The sequence below is a fragment of the Dendropsophus ebraccatus genome, chromosome 4, assembly GCF_027789765.1.
Source record: "Dendropsophus ebraccatus isolate aDenEbr1 chromosome 4, aDenEbr1.pat, whole genome shotgun sequence".
NCBI classification, from domain to species: Eukaryota; Metazoa; Chordata; class Amphibia; order Anura; family Hylidae; genus Dendropsophus; species Dendropsophus ebraccatus.
In genome coordinates, this window is record NC_091457.1 from 77,019,474 (window position 1) to 77,039,395 (window position 19,922).

Below are 19,922 nucleotides of genomic sequence, written 5' to 3' on the forward strand. Positions count from 1 at the left end.
AATCAGGACAAGAGTGCTGGGAAAAGAAAGTGGCAAGCAGGGGTACACATATACTTCATACAGATCCGTGGGCTCATACATTGTTGTATGCAGGGGATTTCAGATAGTTTCTGTAATACATGCTGTATTTTGAGGCAAAAGACTCTTTTCTACCTCAAGCGTCAAACTTGTTAATTATAGATGCATATATTGTATATGGTAACAGAATATGTTTTTAAATGTTTTTACTAAGTAACTTACATCACTGTACCATTTTTCTTCACTATGCATCTGATCCATGCAACAGTGCAGACACTTTCCCACAATCCCCCTTACCTGCATGTTAAGTGAAAACCAACCGCCAGTACTAATGGGACAGATCAGGCAACTTTGCAACTGACCTGAGCATGAATGACCCAACCTAGTGGATACCTGGCAGGTGGTAGCTAAAAGGTTATCAAACACAGCAGACACATTTGATATGAATAAACTTTGCATATGAGGTGTATTTCAATGTTATTTAGGTAGTCCCAGGATTACAACACTGGCTGCCGAGGGTGCTGGATTTAGTAATATCACACTGCAATACTCTGCTTTATTTTGTAACTGCAGACAAAAAAAGCCATATGTGACAGATGCCTACAAGATGGGCAGAATCAAGGAGGACGCGCAGTCTGTGCCTACAGGCTCTTGCAATGGTAATCTGATACTGACAGCCCCTCCCGTTGGGTCAAACATTTTCTATTCTTGCCATTTTAAGAATGAGCATTGTAACTGTAAATGATTAGTTCAGGAACAGACATGGCTCCTAGTTTACCATCTTATAGTTTGGTTGATTTCCGCTCTTCTGACCCAATATTCCCAATTTTTCCTTAGAATAAAGCACTATAACCAGGTAAAGGATGGCTCAGGTGACTCCACTTCTATCCGTTCTTCTAAAAACAGGAGCTGCTGGACTTTGTAGCAGTGCTGAGGATACAGTTTCATGACTTGAGGTTCACAAACAGTATTGTCTTCTGTCTCCACAGAGTCTGGATCCTGCTGGTTATAGACTTGTTTCCAGTAATTGTAAACCTCCAGGAATGCATCTTCTCCCAGCAGCTGAACACATTCCCTACACACGCAGAAAACAAATTCAGTATGATCATTTCTAAAATGTACAATACAGGTAGAGTAATAAATGAGAGAAAATGAAAACAATGGCAACCAGCTGGCCATAGTCTCATTGACTAGAAGCAGAACGACCGCAGTGAGCCACTTAATATAAAGGACTTGTATAAAGGGTGTCATAAACAAAGCCATTCCTGACACACTGGGCAAGCCACGGGAGCAGTTGTCCCTCATAGAGTAGACATTGGCTATATGAGTTTGTTGCTGCCCAATGGCCGCTAAAGTGGCTGCACCAGGACAAGAAAAGCTGGAACTGCGAGACAGTCATGCCACACATTGCCAGCATTTTTAGGTATGCTGCCAGAATAACTAACAGTGATATACACAGCATTGGGGGTGTTCAACCCAATTATTAATATATAGAAACACAATTGCTTTCTATGTGGCTGGCCTCTTATGGGTTTAAGGGCTATGTCTGGGATCAGGGGCTCAGTCACTGAGTGCCTGGCATCATGGATGCTCTCCTGCAGTGGGAATAAGGCATATGCCAGGTGCATACACAAAATTGAAGGAAATTCTTAACCAAGACAATTTTTAAAGCTGCTATATTTTTATATTAGGTTAGGACAATAAGAATAATGGCTTTAAAAGTGGATACATCCTTTCTATATGGTACCTTACATTTGTGTGGTCAAGGACTTGAAAAAGAAAAAAGTTTGAATTGTTTAAAGGGCTTGTGACTTTTTAAATAGAAGATGGCCTGGTAATCAGTAAGGATGAGCGAACCGGCTGAGGTTCAGGTCCGTATGTGTATACACTCCAGCCGGGTTTCCCTTGGCCTTCAGCACAATGTAGGTAAAGGATTAATCATGGCCGTGTTGCAAATCGGCAACAACAGCCGTGATTAATAATTTACTTACGTTGTGTGAACATAGCCTAAGGATAAGAGACACTTGATCACAGCAGTAAGCTGATTACTAGGGATGATTATCGCCTGGGTTCAGGTTAGAATGAACCTGAACTATTGGCTTCTGATTCCCACTGTCTGCCCGCTCCGTGAAGAGGGTGGATACAACCTTGAGGACCTCCTGGAAAACTGGGATACAGCCATAGCCATAGGCTGTACAACCTTGAGGACCTCCTGGAAAACTGGGATACAGCCATAGCCATAGGCTGTACAACCTTGAGGACCTCCTGGAAAACTGGGATACAGCCATAGCCATAGGCTGTATCCCAGTTTTCTAGGCGGTCTTCAGGCTGTATCCACCCTCTCCACGGAGCGGGCAGACAGCGGGAATCAGAATCAAATAGTTCAGGTTCATTCGAACCCGAACCTCAGCCGGTTCGCTCATCCCTAGTAATCAGCTTACTGCTGTGATCAAGTGTCTCTTATCCTTAGGCTATGTTCACACAACGTAAGTAAATTTTTAATCACAGCTGTTGTTGCCAATTTGCAACACGGCCATGATTAATTCTTTACCTACATTGTGCTGAAGGCTAAGGGAAACCCAGCTGGAGTGTATACACATAGTATACACTCCAGCTGGGATCCCTAGCACCGCTGCAAAAAACTGACATGTCAGTTTTCTGCGGTCGCTATTCTATGAATAGCGGCCACAGAAAACCAGTCAGTGCACACAATAGAGGTCCATTTAGTGCAGTGGCGAATTCAGATGCCGGTGGGCACGGCCCGCATCCGAATTTAACTGCAGTGAAGATCATCAGAGAAAATCAGGATGGTCTTCTCTGACACCGGCTGTTCCCTGACCCAGCCGGGTCACGGAACGGCCAGTGTCTTACAACGTGTGAACATGGCCTTATGGTGCGTTTACACAGAGAGGTTTATCTGACAGATTTTTCAAGCCAAAGCCAGGAATGGATTTGAAAAGTGGAGAAATCTCAGTCTTTCCTTTATGACCTGTTTCCTGTTTATAGTATGTTCCTGGCTTTGGCTTCAGAGGTCTGTCAGATAAATCTCTCTGTGTAAACGCACCATTATTCTTATCCTAGTATTTAGGATAAACTGTGCCTAACTATACAAATTACCATGCAAATACTGGTTTTTCAAATAAATGATGCAATGCAGAACGTGCATTGCATGGAAGATATAGAACATATGAACAGGTGTTGTCGGTGAGAAAGCTCTTTGATTGAAGATGAAAGTCTGATATGTAAGAAGCTACCTCTTTCCCTGTTAATTTGAAGATATGATTTTCCCCCGGGCTCACTTGTATTTTTAAGTGTTTGAAAGTGTCTGCACTTTTAGATAGCCCAGTACCTGCACGGTGGTGGTAGTGATAACTCATTATCACATGTATTTGGTAACACAATGCTATTCTGTTGACGCCATGTGTCTTATGTGCTAAATTCTTATCCAGTGGTATGAAAATGTAGTCAGTTCTACTGCTTGGGTCATTTAACTGTCCAATGCCCCCTAATTGAAGAAAGATTTCCTTGGTTTCACCCTCTGCAAGCCCAGGAGCTATTTTTATCTGCTGTACCTCCGACGCCCGGGCAGCAGACCGTTTATTGTTAATTCTGCTACTTAAGCCCCTATTACACAGGGCGATGAGAGGGAGCAAGCGGGCGCCAACCTGTAAGGTCAGTGTTCATTGCCCCTCGTTCCCTTCTCGCTGCCGGCGCTATTACAAGTGTCGGTAGCGAGCAAGTAAGAGCCGGGCGCGCGCGCGGGGGGGCTGCCTGGGTGATCGCTAGACAGATCGACGGCAGAAGATCGCTGCTATCGTGATTGCTGATTTTTCAGCATGTTGAGAGACAACGATCAGTGGACTTTGTGCATAACGGCTGATCATTGTCTTCTATTACACAAAGCGATTTTCAGCCGTAATGGTCAGTATCGGCTGAATACGGCCGATAAACGCTTCGTGGAATAAGGCCTTAAGGAGGGATTACTGACTCACTCCACAGCATGCTCTGTGACCTTTGAAGAGGTCATTTTACAGGGAGCTGCTATTGTCTTGTACTGGTGCTATCTACTGGTGTCACATGTAGCTGCAATGCTGTACAGATCACTTTACAGCAGCCTCCCCTCATTACTACAGACACAACAGGAAGTCTCAGCTTAGTTTTAGTCCCAGTGGTGAAAATGAAAACTGCTGGATTTTAGGATTATTTTATACAATGGAAAAATTGGTAAAATATAGGAAATCTCAGCTTAGTTTTAACCCTAGTGGTGAGAATAAAAACTGCAAGATGTTAGGATTATTTTATAATATAGAAAAATGGGTAAAAAATTGGTAAAATTGGAAAAAATGTCACTAAAAATTCATAAAGATATTTTTAAATATGTTGAAAACACAGAAGCTGAGCAAATCTTCCCATTATAATTTTGCCCTGTCAGTCCCACTCCTGATTTAGGTTGAAAAAAAGACTGACTGAAATACTATTTCTGAACATAGCCTTAGACTATGATTAGTCAATTCAACCCAGTGGATCTAATGTGGGTCCATGTTTGGATATATTAGCATACAATTCTGCTGATATGGTGGTGTACATGGAACAAGAGATTAATTAAGACACAAGATGCAACTAAGATACATTTAAGAGATAGAACATGAAAGAGATGTAGACACACATGACCCAAAGAACAAGAAAATAGACTAACTCGTTACATAAGAACATGTTCAGTGAACAGAAAAACAAACCTGCTCATATAATGAGAGCCCAAATGTGACAAGAAGAGGAAACAAATTGTGTGAAAACAACAGCCTGTGCACTCTGTGATGTTACTGAGCCATCCAGGGTAACATACGGGATGGTTAACAATGGCAGATTTACAGTAAGCTGACTCATTACACAAGTCAGTAATCTCAGGAGGAGCACTGGTTTATGTAACACATTAGGTGAAATGTGAAAAAATTAAGCCTTTCAGCCTTGTCAAATATTTCACAATATTTAAGCAAGCTTCAGTAAATGGTTAAACAAGGTAAGTTACCCCAATGTTCTTACATACAGATGCCCCACATCGGTTACTCTTACATGTTTTACTTGGACAGAAATATAATTGATGAGGAGGATTTCTGTCCCCAACCAGTTAAGACGAATAAGTGTATTAGGATTTGCCAAAGCGCAGTGGTTGGTGCAGTAGACACAGTGGTTGGTGCAGTAGACAGTGGTAGTTGCTATAGATGCAGTGGTGTCACGGCCGCAGCGGCGTCCCTTGTTCCGGGCCGCCGCCGCGACCTCCTCCTGCCCCATGCAGCCGCCGGGCTCCTTGTGCAGGGACCTGGCGCTGCTGCTAGTTCGGCCCCTGGGGGCGCCTCACCTCTCCTCCGCTCCTGTCTCTCACTGTGCCCGCCGGCGCGCGCGTCCCCGCCTCCTAGGGCGCACACGCGCCGGCTGTCTCAGATTTAAAGGGCCAGTCCGCCCCTAATTGGTGTATGCACACAATCACTCCCTATATAGTTCCAGCCCTGCCCCTTCCAGGGGTTGGAGCCTCTACATGCTTCCCATAGCGTTTGGCCCAGCACCCTGTTGTTCCTGACCTTAGTCCTTGTCCCTTGTTCCTGTCTTCAGTCCTTGTCCCTAGTCCTTGCCCGCTGCCTTCCCATTGTTCCTGAGTCCTGTCCGCCACCTGCGAGCACGTCTACAGTCCTCTGCCTGCACTATCTCCTGCCTACTGCTCCTGCCACGCCTCGCCTGCCGTCACTAGCAACCAAGCCAGGGGTAGCGACCTGGGGGTCGCCTGCCGCAGCAAGTCCATCCCGCCTTGCGGCGGGCTCTGGTGAAAACCAGCGGCCCCTTAGACTCCGCTCCCTGGTGAGGTTAGTTCTATAGCTAGTGACGGTCCAGTGGATCCACTACTCCAGGCGTTACAAGTGGTTAGTGCAGTAGACACAGTGATTGGTGCAGTAAACACAGTGGTAGTTGCTATAGATGCAGTGGTTAGTGCAGTAGACACAGTGGTTGGTGCAGTAAACACAGTGGTAGGTGCTATAGATGCAGTGGTTGGTGCAGTAGACACAGTGGTTGGTGCAGTAGACAAAGTGGTTGGTGCAGTAGATACAGTGGTAGGTGCTATAGACGCAGTGGTTGGTGCAGTAGACACAGTGGTAGGTGCAGTAGACACAGTGGTAGGTGCAGTAGACACAGTAGTAGGTGTTATAGATGCAGTGGTTTGTGCAGTTGATGTGGTTATTGTTGGTAAGGTAGATGCTGTTAGTACAGTAGATGAAGCTTAGTAATCTTTGGGCAATGTGTACGAATTTTAGGAAACAATATCTGTAAGCTGACGGCCATTATGTCTAGAGATGATTTAGACCTACTTGCTGTAACAGAGACTTGGTTCAAAGATTCTAATGATTGGGAGGTAGCTTTACCGGGATATATTTTGTACAGGAAAGACAGAGCAGAGAGAAGGGGAGGCAGGGTAGCCATTTATGTTAGGGATAGTCTTAAATTGACAGTCATCCAAAATACATATAAAGAGCTGGAGACTCTCTGGATTTCCATGCAGTCCAAAGAGGGATCTGTTATTAGAATATGTGTTATCTATAGGCCTCCGGGGCAAAGTGAGAACTATGATAACATTTTGATGGATGAAATTACTAAAATGTCATTAAAGGGGGACATTCTAGTTGAGGGTAACTTCAACATGCCGCATGTGGATTGGAATATCCCTTGTGCACTTACATGTAAAAGCAAAAATATAACAGAGACCCTTACAGGGGCATCTCTACAACAGCTTGTGAAGTCACCAACCAGAGGAGAGAACATTCTAGATTTAGTATTTACTAATAGGGATCGGGTATCTGACGTTAAAGTGGAAGAAAACTTAGGTTCCAGTGACCACCAGTGTTTATGGTTTGACATACAAACTGACTGTGCCCAATCCCATACTACGACAAGAGTATTGGATTTTAGGAAGACAGATTTTAATAAAATGGGGGAGTATTTAGATAAAGAATTAAGAGGGTGGGATAAAACATCGGGAACGAGCACTCAGTGGGCAGAATAAAAAAATGCCATATTAAAGGCAACTAGACTACATGTGCGAGAAGTTAGCAAAAGTAAAAGGAAGAAGAATCCATTGTGGTTTACTAGAGATGTTAAGGTCATTGTAAAGGGAAAAAGGTAGCGTATAGGAAGAATAAAGAAACTGGGAGTGAAGCTGACAGAGAGACGTATAAAATTATACAGAAGGAGGGAAAGCAGATTATAAATGCTGCTGAAGCCTCAAAAGAAGAAGAAGAAAATGGCAAAATCTGTTAAGGAGGGGAATAAAACCTTCTTCAAATATATGTGACAGGAAGAAGAATGGCTGCAGCATTAGTAAAATAAGTAATGGGGAGAATACGTTTATTGATGGAGATAAGGCGGTCCTTGACTAATTGAATAGCTTCTTCTGCTCTGTGTTTTCAATGACAGGATGGTTGGACACAGCATTGCCTCCAGTTATATGGGTTCAGCCCCAGTGTTTACAGAGGCTAAAGTTGCAGATGAACTTGCCCGTGAATAAGGCGATGGGTCTAGCTGGTGTCCACCCCAGGGTTCTTAAGGAACTTGGATCTGATTAAGGAACTTGGATCTGATTGCTGCCCCCTGACAGATCTTTATAACAAATTCCTCCTAACAGGAGATAGTCCTGATGATTGGAGAACAGCTATTGTTATATCCATCCACAAGAAGGGTAGTAGTGAAGAGCCCAGTAACTACAGGTCAGTTAGCTTGACATCTGTAGTAGTAAAAATGATGAAAACTCTTCTAAAAAAGAAGATAATATATCACCTAAAAATTAACAATTTGATGGATTAGAACCAGCATGGCTTTACTGAGGGTCGATCATGTCAGACTAATCTCATTGATTTCTTTGATTATGCCACAAAAGTGCTGGATGAAGGTGGTGCTGTGGATATTGCCTATCTGGACTTCAGCAAAGCCTTTGACACAGTTCCCCATAAAGAGCTGATAGAGAAGTTGGAGAAGATTGGACTTAATCCCTGAATAGTTCAGTGGATTTGTGGTTGGCTGAAGGATAGATATCAGAGGGTTGTTGTTAATGGTGTATATTCCGAGCAGAGACTGGTTACAAGTGGTGTGCCACAAGGGTCTGTTCTGGGTCCTATTCTTTTTAATATGTTTGTAAGTGACATAGGAGAAGGTTTGGTAGGTAAAGTTTGTCTGTTTGCTGACAACACAAAAGTGTGCAATAGGGTTGATATTCCTGGAGGTGTCAGTTATATGGAAAAGGATTTAGCTTTGCTAGATAAGTGGTCTAAACAATGCAAACTGCAGTTCAATGTTTCCAAATGTAGAATAATGCACTTGGGGAGGAGGAATCCTCTATCCGAGTATCACATCAGCAGTTCTGTGTTGGCTAAGAATGCAGAGAAGAAGGATTTAGGGGTAATGATATCGGACAGCCTTAAAATGGGTCACCAGTGCAACCAGGCGGTGAGGAAAGCAATTCGCATGCTGGGCTGTATAGCTAAAGGTATAACCAGTAGGAAGAGGGAGATTGTGTTCCCGCTGTATAGAGCTCTGGTGAGACCTCATCTGGAATACTGTGCCCAGTTCTGGAGACCTCACCTAAAAAGGATATTGATAAAATAGAACCGGTCCAAAGATGGGCTACAAAAATGGTGGAGGGTGTGAGGCATAAACCATATCAGGAAAGACTTAAGGGTTTGAATCTGTATAGTCTGGAGGAAAGAAGATAAAGAGGGGACGTGATTGAAACCTGTAAGTATGTTAAAGGACTAAATGAGGTTTAGAAGGGAAGTGTTTTAGAAAAAAACATGAGCAACATGAGAAAATATTCCTTTATTGAAAGAGTAGTAGATGCTTGGAACAAACTTCCAGGATATGTGGTTGGTAAATCTACAATGACAGAATTAAACACGCCTGGGATAAACATATATCTATCCTAAGATAATAAGAAGGGAAATACTAAAAGGGCAGAATAAATGGACCCAGTGGTTTATGCTACAAAATGTGTATATATACCTAGCTGCTCATAGTGCACTAACACTCCCTGGTTGGGGCAGTGTCAATAGTTCCCACACTTGGTATCTGCTTATGCGTTTCACCAACAAGTACATAAGTCTACAGGGGCCTACTCTTACTTTCCAGCTGATTCTGCCTGATCCTCACCACTTGCAGAGAGGTATTTATTGCAGAAAACATATTTATAAGACCATAGATGTGGTGGGGTGGACCAAAGTGTTAGCATCGGGGCCCATGAACTATTAGCTATGCCCCTGGCTGCGCCCCTGAGGCTTTAGGCTGTAATTACACTCTTCCATGTCTCTTTGCCCACAGGTCTCTTCATCTCTTCATAAAAGTGCATAAGCTATCATGAGACAGTGGGACATACCCATGGCCTTCTGCATGACAATGTATGCTGTTGTGGTAGTGTAATTTACAATTGAGTAATTTTACAAAGACTATGCAATTCAAAGTAAAGTTGTCTTTTTTTATCATGATTTGCATAACCACTGTAAAATTGCACCAATTTACAAGAGGTTTTTGGGCCTGGAGACATGAAAGAGTGAGACTGCAAACCAATGTCAAGCCTGTGGGAGGGCTGAAGAGGGCTGTTGGTAGGGAAGATAACAAGGAAATTACATCTATCACATTAGGGCTAGCATAATGAGTGGAGATCATGTGATGGCGGAGAACCAAAAGATTGCTCTGGAGGTCTTCTGACTACTTTCTGCAGCTTCAAAATGGGCAGAAAGCTCTCACGACAGTTATTTGACCAACTACCTAGAGTGCCATAGGGAGTTTATAGCCGTGAAGAGAGTTAGAGTTGAAACACTCCTTTAAGAATATATATATATCTTATAGGATCTATGGAATAGAATCTATTTTTTTTTTTTTTTATTTCAGTTGGAAAGCCCCTCTAGTGACTGCTTTCAGTGTCAAATCATCCTATGTTCTATACCCTACAAACTTTAGTCAAATATTGTATATACTGCCCCAGGTCATTGTGTGGCCATTTATTTTAGCACTGGTCATTGCTGAGATTCCTATTTTACGGAATATTTGATGATCTTATAGCTCCACTTATACAACATATCATTTTTTACCAGCTTGGAGTGAATGATATAAAAATATCCATAAAATTTTATCGAAACACTTACAGAGAATTACTCCAATGAGTATACAATAAAAACAACAGGAAGCTTTTATAATTGCTTTCCATATTCTTACAACTGAAGCAGCATTCTTGCAAATATTACAATATCAATTGTTTTTGCCAGGTATGAATAAATTACCATTACTCTTGTGGATAGGCTACATATAAAGGAGAAGTAAATACTTTTATTTTTTGAATGAATATGTTCAATTAACAGACTTATTCCATAATTTATTCCAAAATAAGTGCTGAAAAAGTGCTGCAGTGCATGCTGTACTGTTTCTAATGAGATCGGAGTGGCTAAAATACAAAACCAAGCAACTGCCGAGGTGGGAAATAACTCCATTCCTATCAGTTTAGCCCATATGGATACCTAGGTCAACAGGAATCAATACATTATTAGTATAGTCTTAGATAACAAAGTGGAATCCTACATTGACCTCCATAAAGTAGACAGTGATTAGAATGGCTACAAGAGCTTCTTTTGCTTTGGAGAACAAAACACATTACACAGAAAGTCTACTGATGGAAACTGCTTAATAAAGGGAATCCATGAGCAGGTTGAACAATCCTAACCTGCTGATTTAAAGAGGATAGGGGGACAGTGAGGCTGAGGGTACCTTTATTTACTGTTAAGGTAAATCTAATGACTGGAGCCGTGGATCTACTGAATCAGTGCTATAATCTGTGGTATAAGCCGCACCAGGGAGTGGAGTAAAATGGGCGGCTGGTCTTCACCATGCTTAGGTTGGCTAAAGCAGAGGCTCCAACAAAGAAATCTAGGAAGGTCCAGGTATTTATAGCAAAAGATCCCAGAGCATTGACTAATTAAGGACGCACTGGCCCTTTTAAATCTGTGAGAGCCAGCATTCGTGCTCCCTATGAGGTGGGGACGCACATGTGCCAGCCAGGGAGAGACAATGCTGGAGCATGGAGTGGTAAGGCTCCCCAAGTGGCTGACGGGAAGACGGCATCAGGCCTCCAGCATTTGTGCTCTGACGTCCACAGAGAGACAGTCTTCAGAGAGCTGATGCGGCAGCCCAGGGCATGGGTCGCCGCCACGACAGTAAAAACCTAAGTTGACAGGTTTTATCAGGAAGAAAAGGATCAGGCAACTGAATTTTTAGCAGTTTACCCTACTTTCCCTACTGAAAGCATGGTCATGCAAAAGCAGGTCAGGCAAGCATGTGCATGTATGGAAGGTCTGAGGAGATAGCTGTTGGAAAAATGAGCATTTAGCTGACCACCATGTAAGGTGTATGGCAAGTACTGTATTAATCCAGGGTGAGGGTATGTGTAAGAGGCTAGACAGGAATGCTATGCTATACATACTGTTCTGAAAAGGACCACAAAATAAATCTAACTAAAATTAATTTAAAAAAACACCTCCATAGACATTTTACAAGTTTTACTAGTCAAAATCTAGACCCAAATATTGCTCAACTACAGCTGATGCAAAGGGTAGAATCATTATATTCTCCACAAAATACGAGCTTGGGGGATGTATAAAACCACAAAAGATTTGCCCTTTCAAAATCAGCATGAGTGCAGGATCAGAAAATGAAAAGAAGCTGCTGACATACATTTTGCTCCGTTATGCCGCCTTTTACAAGGCAATCAATGACGGCTGCCTGAGGCACCTCCATCTTCTAATTAGCAGAAATCAAGGCTTTTTTTTAAACCAGTAACCTGTTTATTTTGATCAGGATTTCTGTTCTATTGTTGTACCTTGTTAAAAACAGGAGCAAATTTCATGTTGTGCACAACTGATATATTACGATGTATGATGTATATACACTCATGCATGTGAGGTACAGTATAAAATTGGTTATCTTACAACAATGGCACCTGTCAAGGTGGGCTAGTGCATCTCCAAAATGTTAGGTTTTGTGGAGAGTTCAAAGTATGTAGCCGTTAGTACCTACCAAAAGTGCCACAGTGGTCCAAAAAAGAACAAATGGTAAACCTGCAAAAAGATAATGGGCACCCATGGCTTATTGATGTCTAATGAGGGTGCAATGGATAGTCGTCTGGTCCAATCCCACAAAAAAGCTCCTGTGCCCATGCTGATCCATACTGCAGATCACAGGATTGGTAAAGACAGGACAGCAAGGGGGTATGATGGCTTTTATGTGCGGTACGGGAACAACAGGAACATGTGTATGTGAGTGGCATGAATCTGCTGTTGAAACACAGTGAATAATTTAAGTATAAAGTGGGCAACTCCTTTAAGTGGTATAAAATGGCATATATCCATATAACACATTCATTCCATTCCTGTTCTGAGTGTGTTGAAGCTTTTTATATGGTTGTACATTTCCTTTTCATATCAATTTACCAATTTCACGTCTGTAAAGTTTGCTCCAAGGATATTTTACTGCAGGTTGATCTTTTTTTCTTTAATTCTGTGACAATGGCGTTTCATTCTAGCTCTCCCATAACAGCAAGAACATCTCCTTTTAACCAGAAAAAAAATGTGAAATCTGTCTATACTGTACATATTGACCATGGACAAGGTAAAGATTTCCAACACACATCAGGATTAAGTTCCATGTAGCTTCACTTGCATTACACCAATTGTAGACCAATTGTGGTCTACTTAACTGTTTGTACTATATTACAGTGAGACTCTCTATGTAGAGGAATGAACTATCACATGTAGGCAATATAACCTGTTAAACATTTTTTAACCCTGACAATATCACAGACATAAAAAATATTGGTATTAAAGGAGAAGTCCGGCCAAAAGTATGTTTTAATATGTTATTACTTATGGAAAGTTAGACAAGTTTCTAATGTACATTAATTATGGGAAATGCACATATACTGCTATTTCCCTTAATTTATTAGATCATGGAGTGTTAGAATTCTCTCAGAAACCATGACGTCACGACGAAGGGTGTAATTCCTATGGAGTGTCCAGCAGGGGGCGCACTATATATAGAAGTCAATGAGTACCATTGACTTCTATATATAGTGCGCCCCTGCTGGACACTCTATTTAATCAATGGATGTGTATGTAAATGTTATGTACAGTACGTTTTGATTGAATACATTTATGGAATACTTTGGGGAGCAAGTGTCCTTGCTCCCCAAAGTATTTCATAAATGTATTCAATGAATACATTAGGAGGGCGCTGAGCAGGGAGGGAGAGAGGTGCCATCTACCTCCCCCTCCTTCCCTGCTCGGTGCTGGGCACATATACACAGTACTATATCTCCCATCCTCTGCTCATAGTATGAGCAGAGGATGGAAGGAGTAGTACCTGTGCTATCCCCAGCACACCGCCGCCACCCGTGCCGCTCCTCACACAAGGGGTCGCTTCATCATGCCCCTTCCTCCTCCTGGCTTCAAATGTGTAACTATCCCGCCGCCGGCCGCTGCTCCAGGCCGCCACCACTCTCTGCTCCTACATACCGGCTCCCTGTCTGCACTGCATGCCGGGCGCGTCGCAGTGAGGTCGGGTAGAAATATGTAGAAGACGGCACTTCCGTGGCGGTGGTGCTCGAGGTGAGAAAAATGTTCAGATATTAGGAAGAGCCCGGCACTCACCAAGTAGATTATGCTTCTTTATTGTAGTGTAGCAAACATATGGTACAAGGACGCGTTTCGGCCAAGCATGGCCTTCATCAGCTTAGGGGTGTAGGTGAGGTCGGGGACACCAGGAAGCATCGGGAGTGCCATGCTCCTTTCAGGGTGGGGGAGGGCTGACGCGGCCGGCATGCAGTATGTAGGAGCAGAGAACGGCCAACGGGGAGTCAGAGGCGGGATAGTGTGAGGAGCGGCGGCTGGCGACGGGATAGTTACACGTTTGAAGCCGGGAGGAGGGGGCATGATGAAGCAACCCCTTGTGTGAGAAGCGGTGTGGGCGGCGGCGATGTGCTGGGGATAGCACAGGTACTACTCCTCCCATCCGCTGCTCATACTATGAGCAGAGGATGGGAGGAGTAGTACTGTGTATATGTGCCCAGCACCGAGCAGGACACTTGCTCCCCAAAGTATTCCATAAAGGTATTCAATCAAAACGTACTGTACATAACATTTACATACACATCCATTGGTTCAATAGATTGTCCAGCAGGGGTGCACTATATATAGAAGTCAATGGTACTCATTGACTTCTATATATATAGTGCGCCCCCTGCTGGACACTCCATAGGAATTACACCCTTCGTCGTGACGTCACGGTTTCTGAGAGAATTCTAACACTCCATGATCTAATAAAATAAGGGAAATAGCAGTATATGTGCATTTTCCATAATTAATGTACATTAGAAATTTGTCTAACTTTCCATAAGTAAGAACATATTAAACATACTTTTGGCCGGACTTCTCCTTTAAAAGGAAATGTTAAATGTCAGAGACAGTAAAATGTTGGAAACGTATAGTAATCTTATGATACAATCAGAACAGGATTTAATGTTTCACGTGGATTTATGTAATTTTACATTACTTAAAGCAATTTCTCAGCAAAAAGAAAACTTTCCATACTGCCTCCCTGTGAATTGAAGCAATAAACAAGCGCATACTTACCCCTTCCCACTCCCCTGAGCAGCTGTGTCATTGCCTGAATGGGGAGCGGGACATTATCAGAAGCTGGCAGAATGGGGGACCAACGGGCAATCAGCGAGATCAAACAGTAGGAGAGGGGTGGGGGGTAATAAATGAGGCAAGTTTGCACTCTATTATTGTTTTACTGTAAAGGGAAGCAGTAAGCAAAGGTTCCTGTCTGTCTGGAAAACCTCTTTGGGGAATGAGCCTCTCACACCTTATGTGGGCACCACAGTTATTGACCAGATCCCCATCTCAAACTGTGCTGTTTCTCATCTATTTGATCCTTGCAGCCTGTTGACATTTTCATTTGGTACTGAAATACTCCTGTATTCTGTTTTTTATTGCTTAGCCATATCCTGCCACACAAATAAAGCACAGTTAACCCCTCCTCATTTTCAGATCTCTCAATATGCAGATCTTTCTTGTAAAAGTCTACTATATACTAACAACATTTCTCATTACCTGAGTGTGAATACAGTACAGCCTCTGTTCCGGCTCTCTCCAGCTCATGTAGCCTGTGATCTCTAGTTTAAATTGTGCTCTTCCAAGTTTTTTTTCTTTTACAGTCTTATGTCCATACTTTACCTTTGACCACCTTGGACATTTGAGTATGTCTTTGTGTTTCTATCCAGTTTAATTGTTAGTATCCCTAGTCCCAGCTCCTAGTCCTTTCCTGGCATTCCTACTTCTAATCTATCTTGTTCCATGATCCATGCTGTCATTACTGATGCATTTAGCTGCCAACTGGTGGCCCTTCTAGAGGCTGTGACCCTGGGGATCTACATATAGAAACTTCAACCCTCTCTATCTGGTGGGCAATGGTAAAAATCTTTGGTTCACCTAAATTCTGCACAACAGTCTGGCCAGCTCCATATCTGCTATGGCCATACAGGATTTACATGAAAGTCTTAATTCATTACTTTATGTATGAACTTGAACACCTGCTTCTTTACTATATTATTTGTCACAATCAAGGTAATTTTAAACTTGATAAGTTTTGGTAAAATGAAATTGCTATGAGAAAAAATAGTTTAATAGTTTTTATCTAATATAAGATGTGGGGGAGCTCACCAATAGTACCTGAGAAACAAGGGGTGCAGCTAAGTGTCCAAAAGAAACAACCTTAAAGAAATAAGCAAGAAAAAAGCTGGACACTATGATACAGCGCACACCACTAAGTCCAAGAAAAATGCTAAATTTATTTATTGGGACAAACAAAAAACACACCACAACAAACAAGAATAAAATCAATTAAAAAACCACATAGGTATATGGAAACTAATCAGGAGAACAATATACTTTCCTACTTTACCAGAGAATCAAGCATGTTACTGGTGCTCCACATGATCAAATATAAGCTATAAAGTGCATACAAGTAAAGTGGCTGGCAGAGTACAAAAAAGAATCTATGTATGAAAAAATAGTACACAATATAAAGAGTCCAAAGTGCTACAGTGCAAACGTGCAAAATAAGTAATTAAGTCATTGTAAACACCAATATAAACCTCTAACATAACAAGAAGTGCCAAACCATATATGCAGCATTAGGTAAGTTACATGGGAGCAGATACCCTGGTGCAGACCCAGGGTATCTGCTCCCATGTAACTTACCTAATGCTGCATATATGGTTTGGCACTTCTTGTTGTGTTAGAGGTTCATATTGGTGTTTACAATGACTTAATTACAGTGGTGCCTTGGATTACGAGCATAATTCGTTCCGGGACTGTGCTTGTAATCCAAATCCACTATTAAACCAAATCAAATTTTCCCATAAGAAATCATTGAAATGCAGACAATTGGCGCCACACCCAAAAATAATGATTTTATATTCTGAATAACAGGTAAAACAGATGAAACAAACATTCAGAAACAGCAGAATATGTGATATTATAAGTTACTGTACAGTATTGGAGAGGATGGGAAACACAAGGGCTGACAGAGACTGCAGGGAGCATGAAGGAATGAGCAGCACAGATGTGGGCACAGTATAGCAGCACTCTCTGTCCGGGGAGATAGGGGTTACAGCTATGGAGAGATTACCTCCACAGTCCTGTCCCCTGATGTAAGCCCCAGCCTGAAGTGGATCTGCTATGATTTGGAAGGTGAGGGAGACTTTCTGGGTCAGAGTACAGTGCTGTAGACCCCCTATGCAGACCATATCCCTCCACTGTACTTATTTTGCACGTTTGCACTGTAGCACTTTGGACACTTTATATTGTGTACTATTTTTTCATACATAGATTCTTTTTTGTACTCTGCCAGCCACTTTACTTGTATGCACTTTATAACTTATATTTGATCATGTGGAGCACCAGTAACATGCTTGATTCCCTGGTAAAGTAGGAAAGTATATTGTTCTCCTGCTTAGTTTCCATATACCTATGTGGTTTTTTAATTGATTTTATTCTTGTTTGTTGTGGTGTGTTTTTTGTTTGTCCCAATAAATAAATTTTGCATTTTTCTTGGACTTGGTGTGCGCTGTATCATAGTGTCCAGCTTTTTTCTTGCTTATTTCTATAAGGTAATAGTTTTTATTTATCTCTCCTATTAAATATGAACTATTTAATCCTACAACTGTTTACTCCCTTCCTCATATTTAGGGTTCTGCTTTACTTACTGTAACTTGTCTTATACAGTATGTCATACTATTTTAATGTCCTTATTTTATAAACTCATAATTTTGTGTCTTTCAATACCTTGGACAAAGCTTCACAAGTGGTTCCATAGTTCAGCACCAAGGACAGCTCCACAGTGATAAGATGCTTCTGACCAGTGTCAAAGCTACAGTATTGTGATTTAGTGTATTTGAGCTCCTTGGATAGTCATCTATGGTTATATATTTCAGTGCAACCAATGGTTTTCAGGACAAAGTGCAGCTATTATTCGTAATACTTAAGCAGTGTGGACAGAGTTCATGTTTACAGCCGCCTTGCAGATTACCGCAATTCCCTTTTTGATTCAGGATATTGTGCAGATAAACATTTATTAACTTTTCTTAATCCTCTCACTGATATTCAATCCGCTTTGTGAAAGTTGTATTTTTTTCATTTCCTATGGTTAATTTAAGCAATATATTTGTTCCCTTCTCCTGTAACAGAATGACTGAGGCAAACTGGTTCAGACAGAAAGCAGTCTGTATGTCTTGGATTACACTGAATTTAGAAAGTGTATATTTAGGAATCTTAACTGTCAGGCACTACAGCATGAAATCAAGCCTGAGAGGTCACAGAATTGTTCAAAATACACCAATGGGTGCAGACACAGATAATATCCTGACTTGCAGTGCAGTATTGTATAGATTTATCTGCTATTCAGGATATCAAGTAACATAAAGAAGACATTTCACCCAGTTAAACTCCTCTATGAGATTTGATATGTGTCCAGGTGGGTCAAATACTGGTTCATGAGAAAAGGAGTGATACACATGGTATGCTTTGTAATGTAAAATGATATATAGATATAGTGATGAAAAAGAGCTAAAAAGGACATTGAAGGAGTATAACATATTCAGAAGTGCAGCTGGAAGCCTGTCAGCCCTTTCAGGTCCACACTGATCAATCACTGATATAGCCTATCACTATGCCATCAAACCCTAACCTTCTATTTTATTACATGAGATCTCACTACATAGGCATTGCCGCTACATTCTAGGTATTGGCTGATATAATTGGCTGAGATAATAACTTACACTGATGGTCTTGTAGTCTTTAAAGCAACTCTGTGTCCACCCCCCCCCCCCCCAAACAGCTGGTGACAATCCATAGCTTGAATCAATCCATGCCTGGTCCTGGTCCCGGTGGCTACATTTTGAATTTAATAAAAACTTACCAGGAGTTTTGCACCTAGAGGGTAGCTTCACACATAGCGTATCGCAGCGGATTTGATGGTGCGGATCTGTAACTGAACGCACCATTAAATCTGCTGCGGATCCTGTACTTGTGAACGCACCTAGACCCTGTATCTTCATGTAGCAGACAGTTCTTATAGCCATTCTTGCTGCTACAGAGCTACCACTTTGTCCCCTATGCTCTATAAAATATATATATAATCTGTTATGTTCGCACCTGTTAAGACCTCAGTGCAGTCCTCTGTCCGTAATGTACGTCCGAGACTGTGCTTTTGGCCGTCATTCAGTGTGCATGTTTTCTACCAGTCTTAACTCTGTGATTGTTTCAACCACACCTATCTGATTTCTGCCCTCTGCATAGTGATGGACAGTTTCCTTTTCCACTTATCTTCTTTCCCTGTCAATCTGTGTTGTCTAGATGTCAGAGGGCTTGTCCTATTACAGCAGGGTCAGTCTTGGGGGCTTAGTGCTAGGGCTTATACTCAGGGCTGTATTAACAGCTGCTGCTGCCCTAGGCACTAAACCTGAAGACGCCCCATCTTCACGCACCTATTGGCGATAACAGACCTGACCAATACCACCATACCCCCCACCCCCCTGGAAAAGACACCAGATTTACTGGCAAGTCTGAACGGGAGGAGGGAAACTAAAAGAATAAAAACAAAAAAAAATGTTTTTTCTGTCCCCCTGCTCCCTGGTGCTGCCCCCTTGCAAGGTGCTGCCCTAGGCACTGGACCACGGGTGCCTAGTGGTAAATACGGCCCTGCTTATACTGATGTCTTCCACCCCCTCATTCAGCTTTTTCTGTTGCTTCTTCAAAGCCACCATCTATAATGCACTAACTGGTGCATGCTACGTACTAAGGGACATACAATGTTTATAGTAGTAAATAGAGTCTATCTTTAAGGCTGCATTCACGCGTTCCACGTTGTGTCTGTGTAATGTGGTCGAGACAGATAGTGAATGCCGTGTGGCTCTGTCATTACAGTGCTGTGGAGATTCAAATTGTTTCCGTTTCCAGCATGATATTGATACATCATGCTGTGCAAGGAAACAGTCCAGGACAGGCATTCATCATCCGTGTTGTCCGTGTTTCATTGACAGAACACAGAACGTGTGAATGCAGCCTAACACTGTTTTACATATCTAAATTGTCTTTTATATTGGAATACATTGCATACTTTACCACTGAAAAGGCTGCTTGCGACAATGCTTATTACTGACAGCAACACTACATAAAAGGTGACCAAAACCATTCCGACTCCTCTATCTTACTGATGGGGTACTCCAGATCTCAGCTGAGCGACATTTCAGTGATCAGTATTAAGAT

The 19,922-nt window shown here is 42.1% G+C and overlaps 1 protein-coding gene across 1 annotated transcript in view; it reads right to left on the minus strand.

Moving 5' to 3' along the window:
* Positions 1–544: 544 nt before the first annotated feature.
* The window catches only part of LOC138788313 (serine/threonine-protein kinase Nek11-like), a 271,682-nt gene continuing 252,304 nt past the window's right edge, over positions 545–19,922 (minus strand). Inside the window, exon 15 of the mRNA XM_069966064.1 lies at positions 545–1,093. Within this exon, the coding sequence (XP_069822165.1) occupies positions 865–1,093 (229 nt within the window). The 3' untranslated portion in view covers positions 545–864. The remainder of the gene's footprint in view (positions 1,094–19,922) is intronic.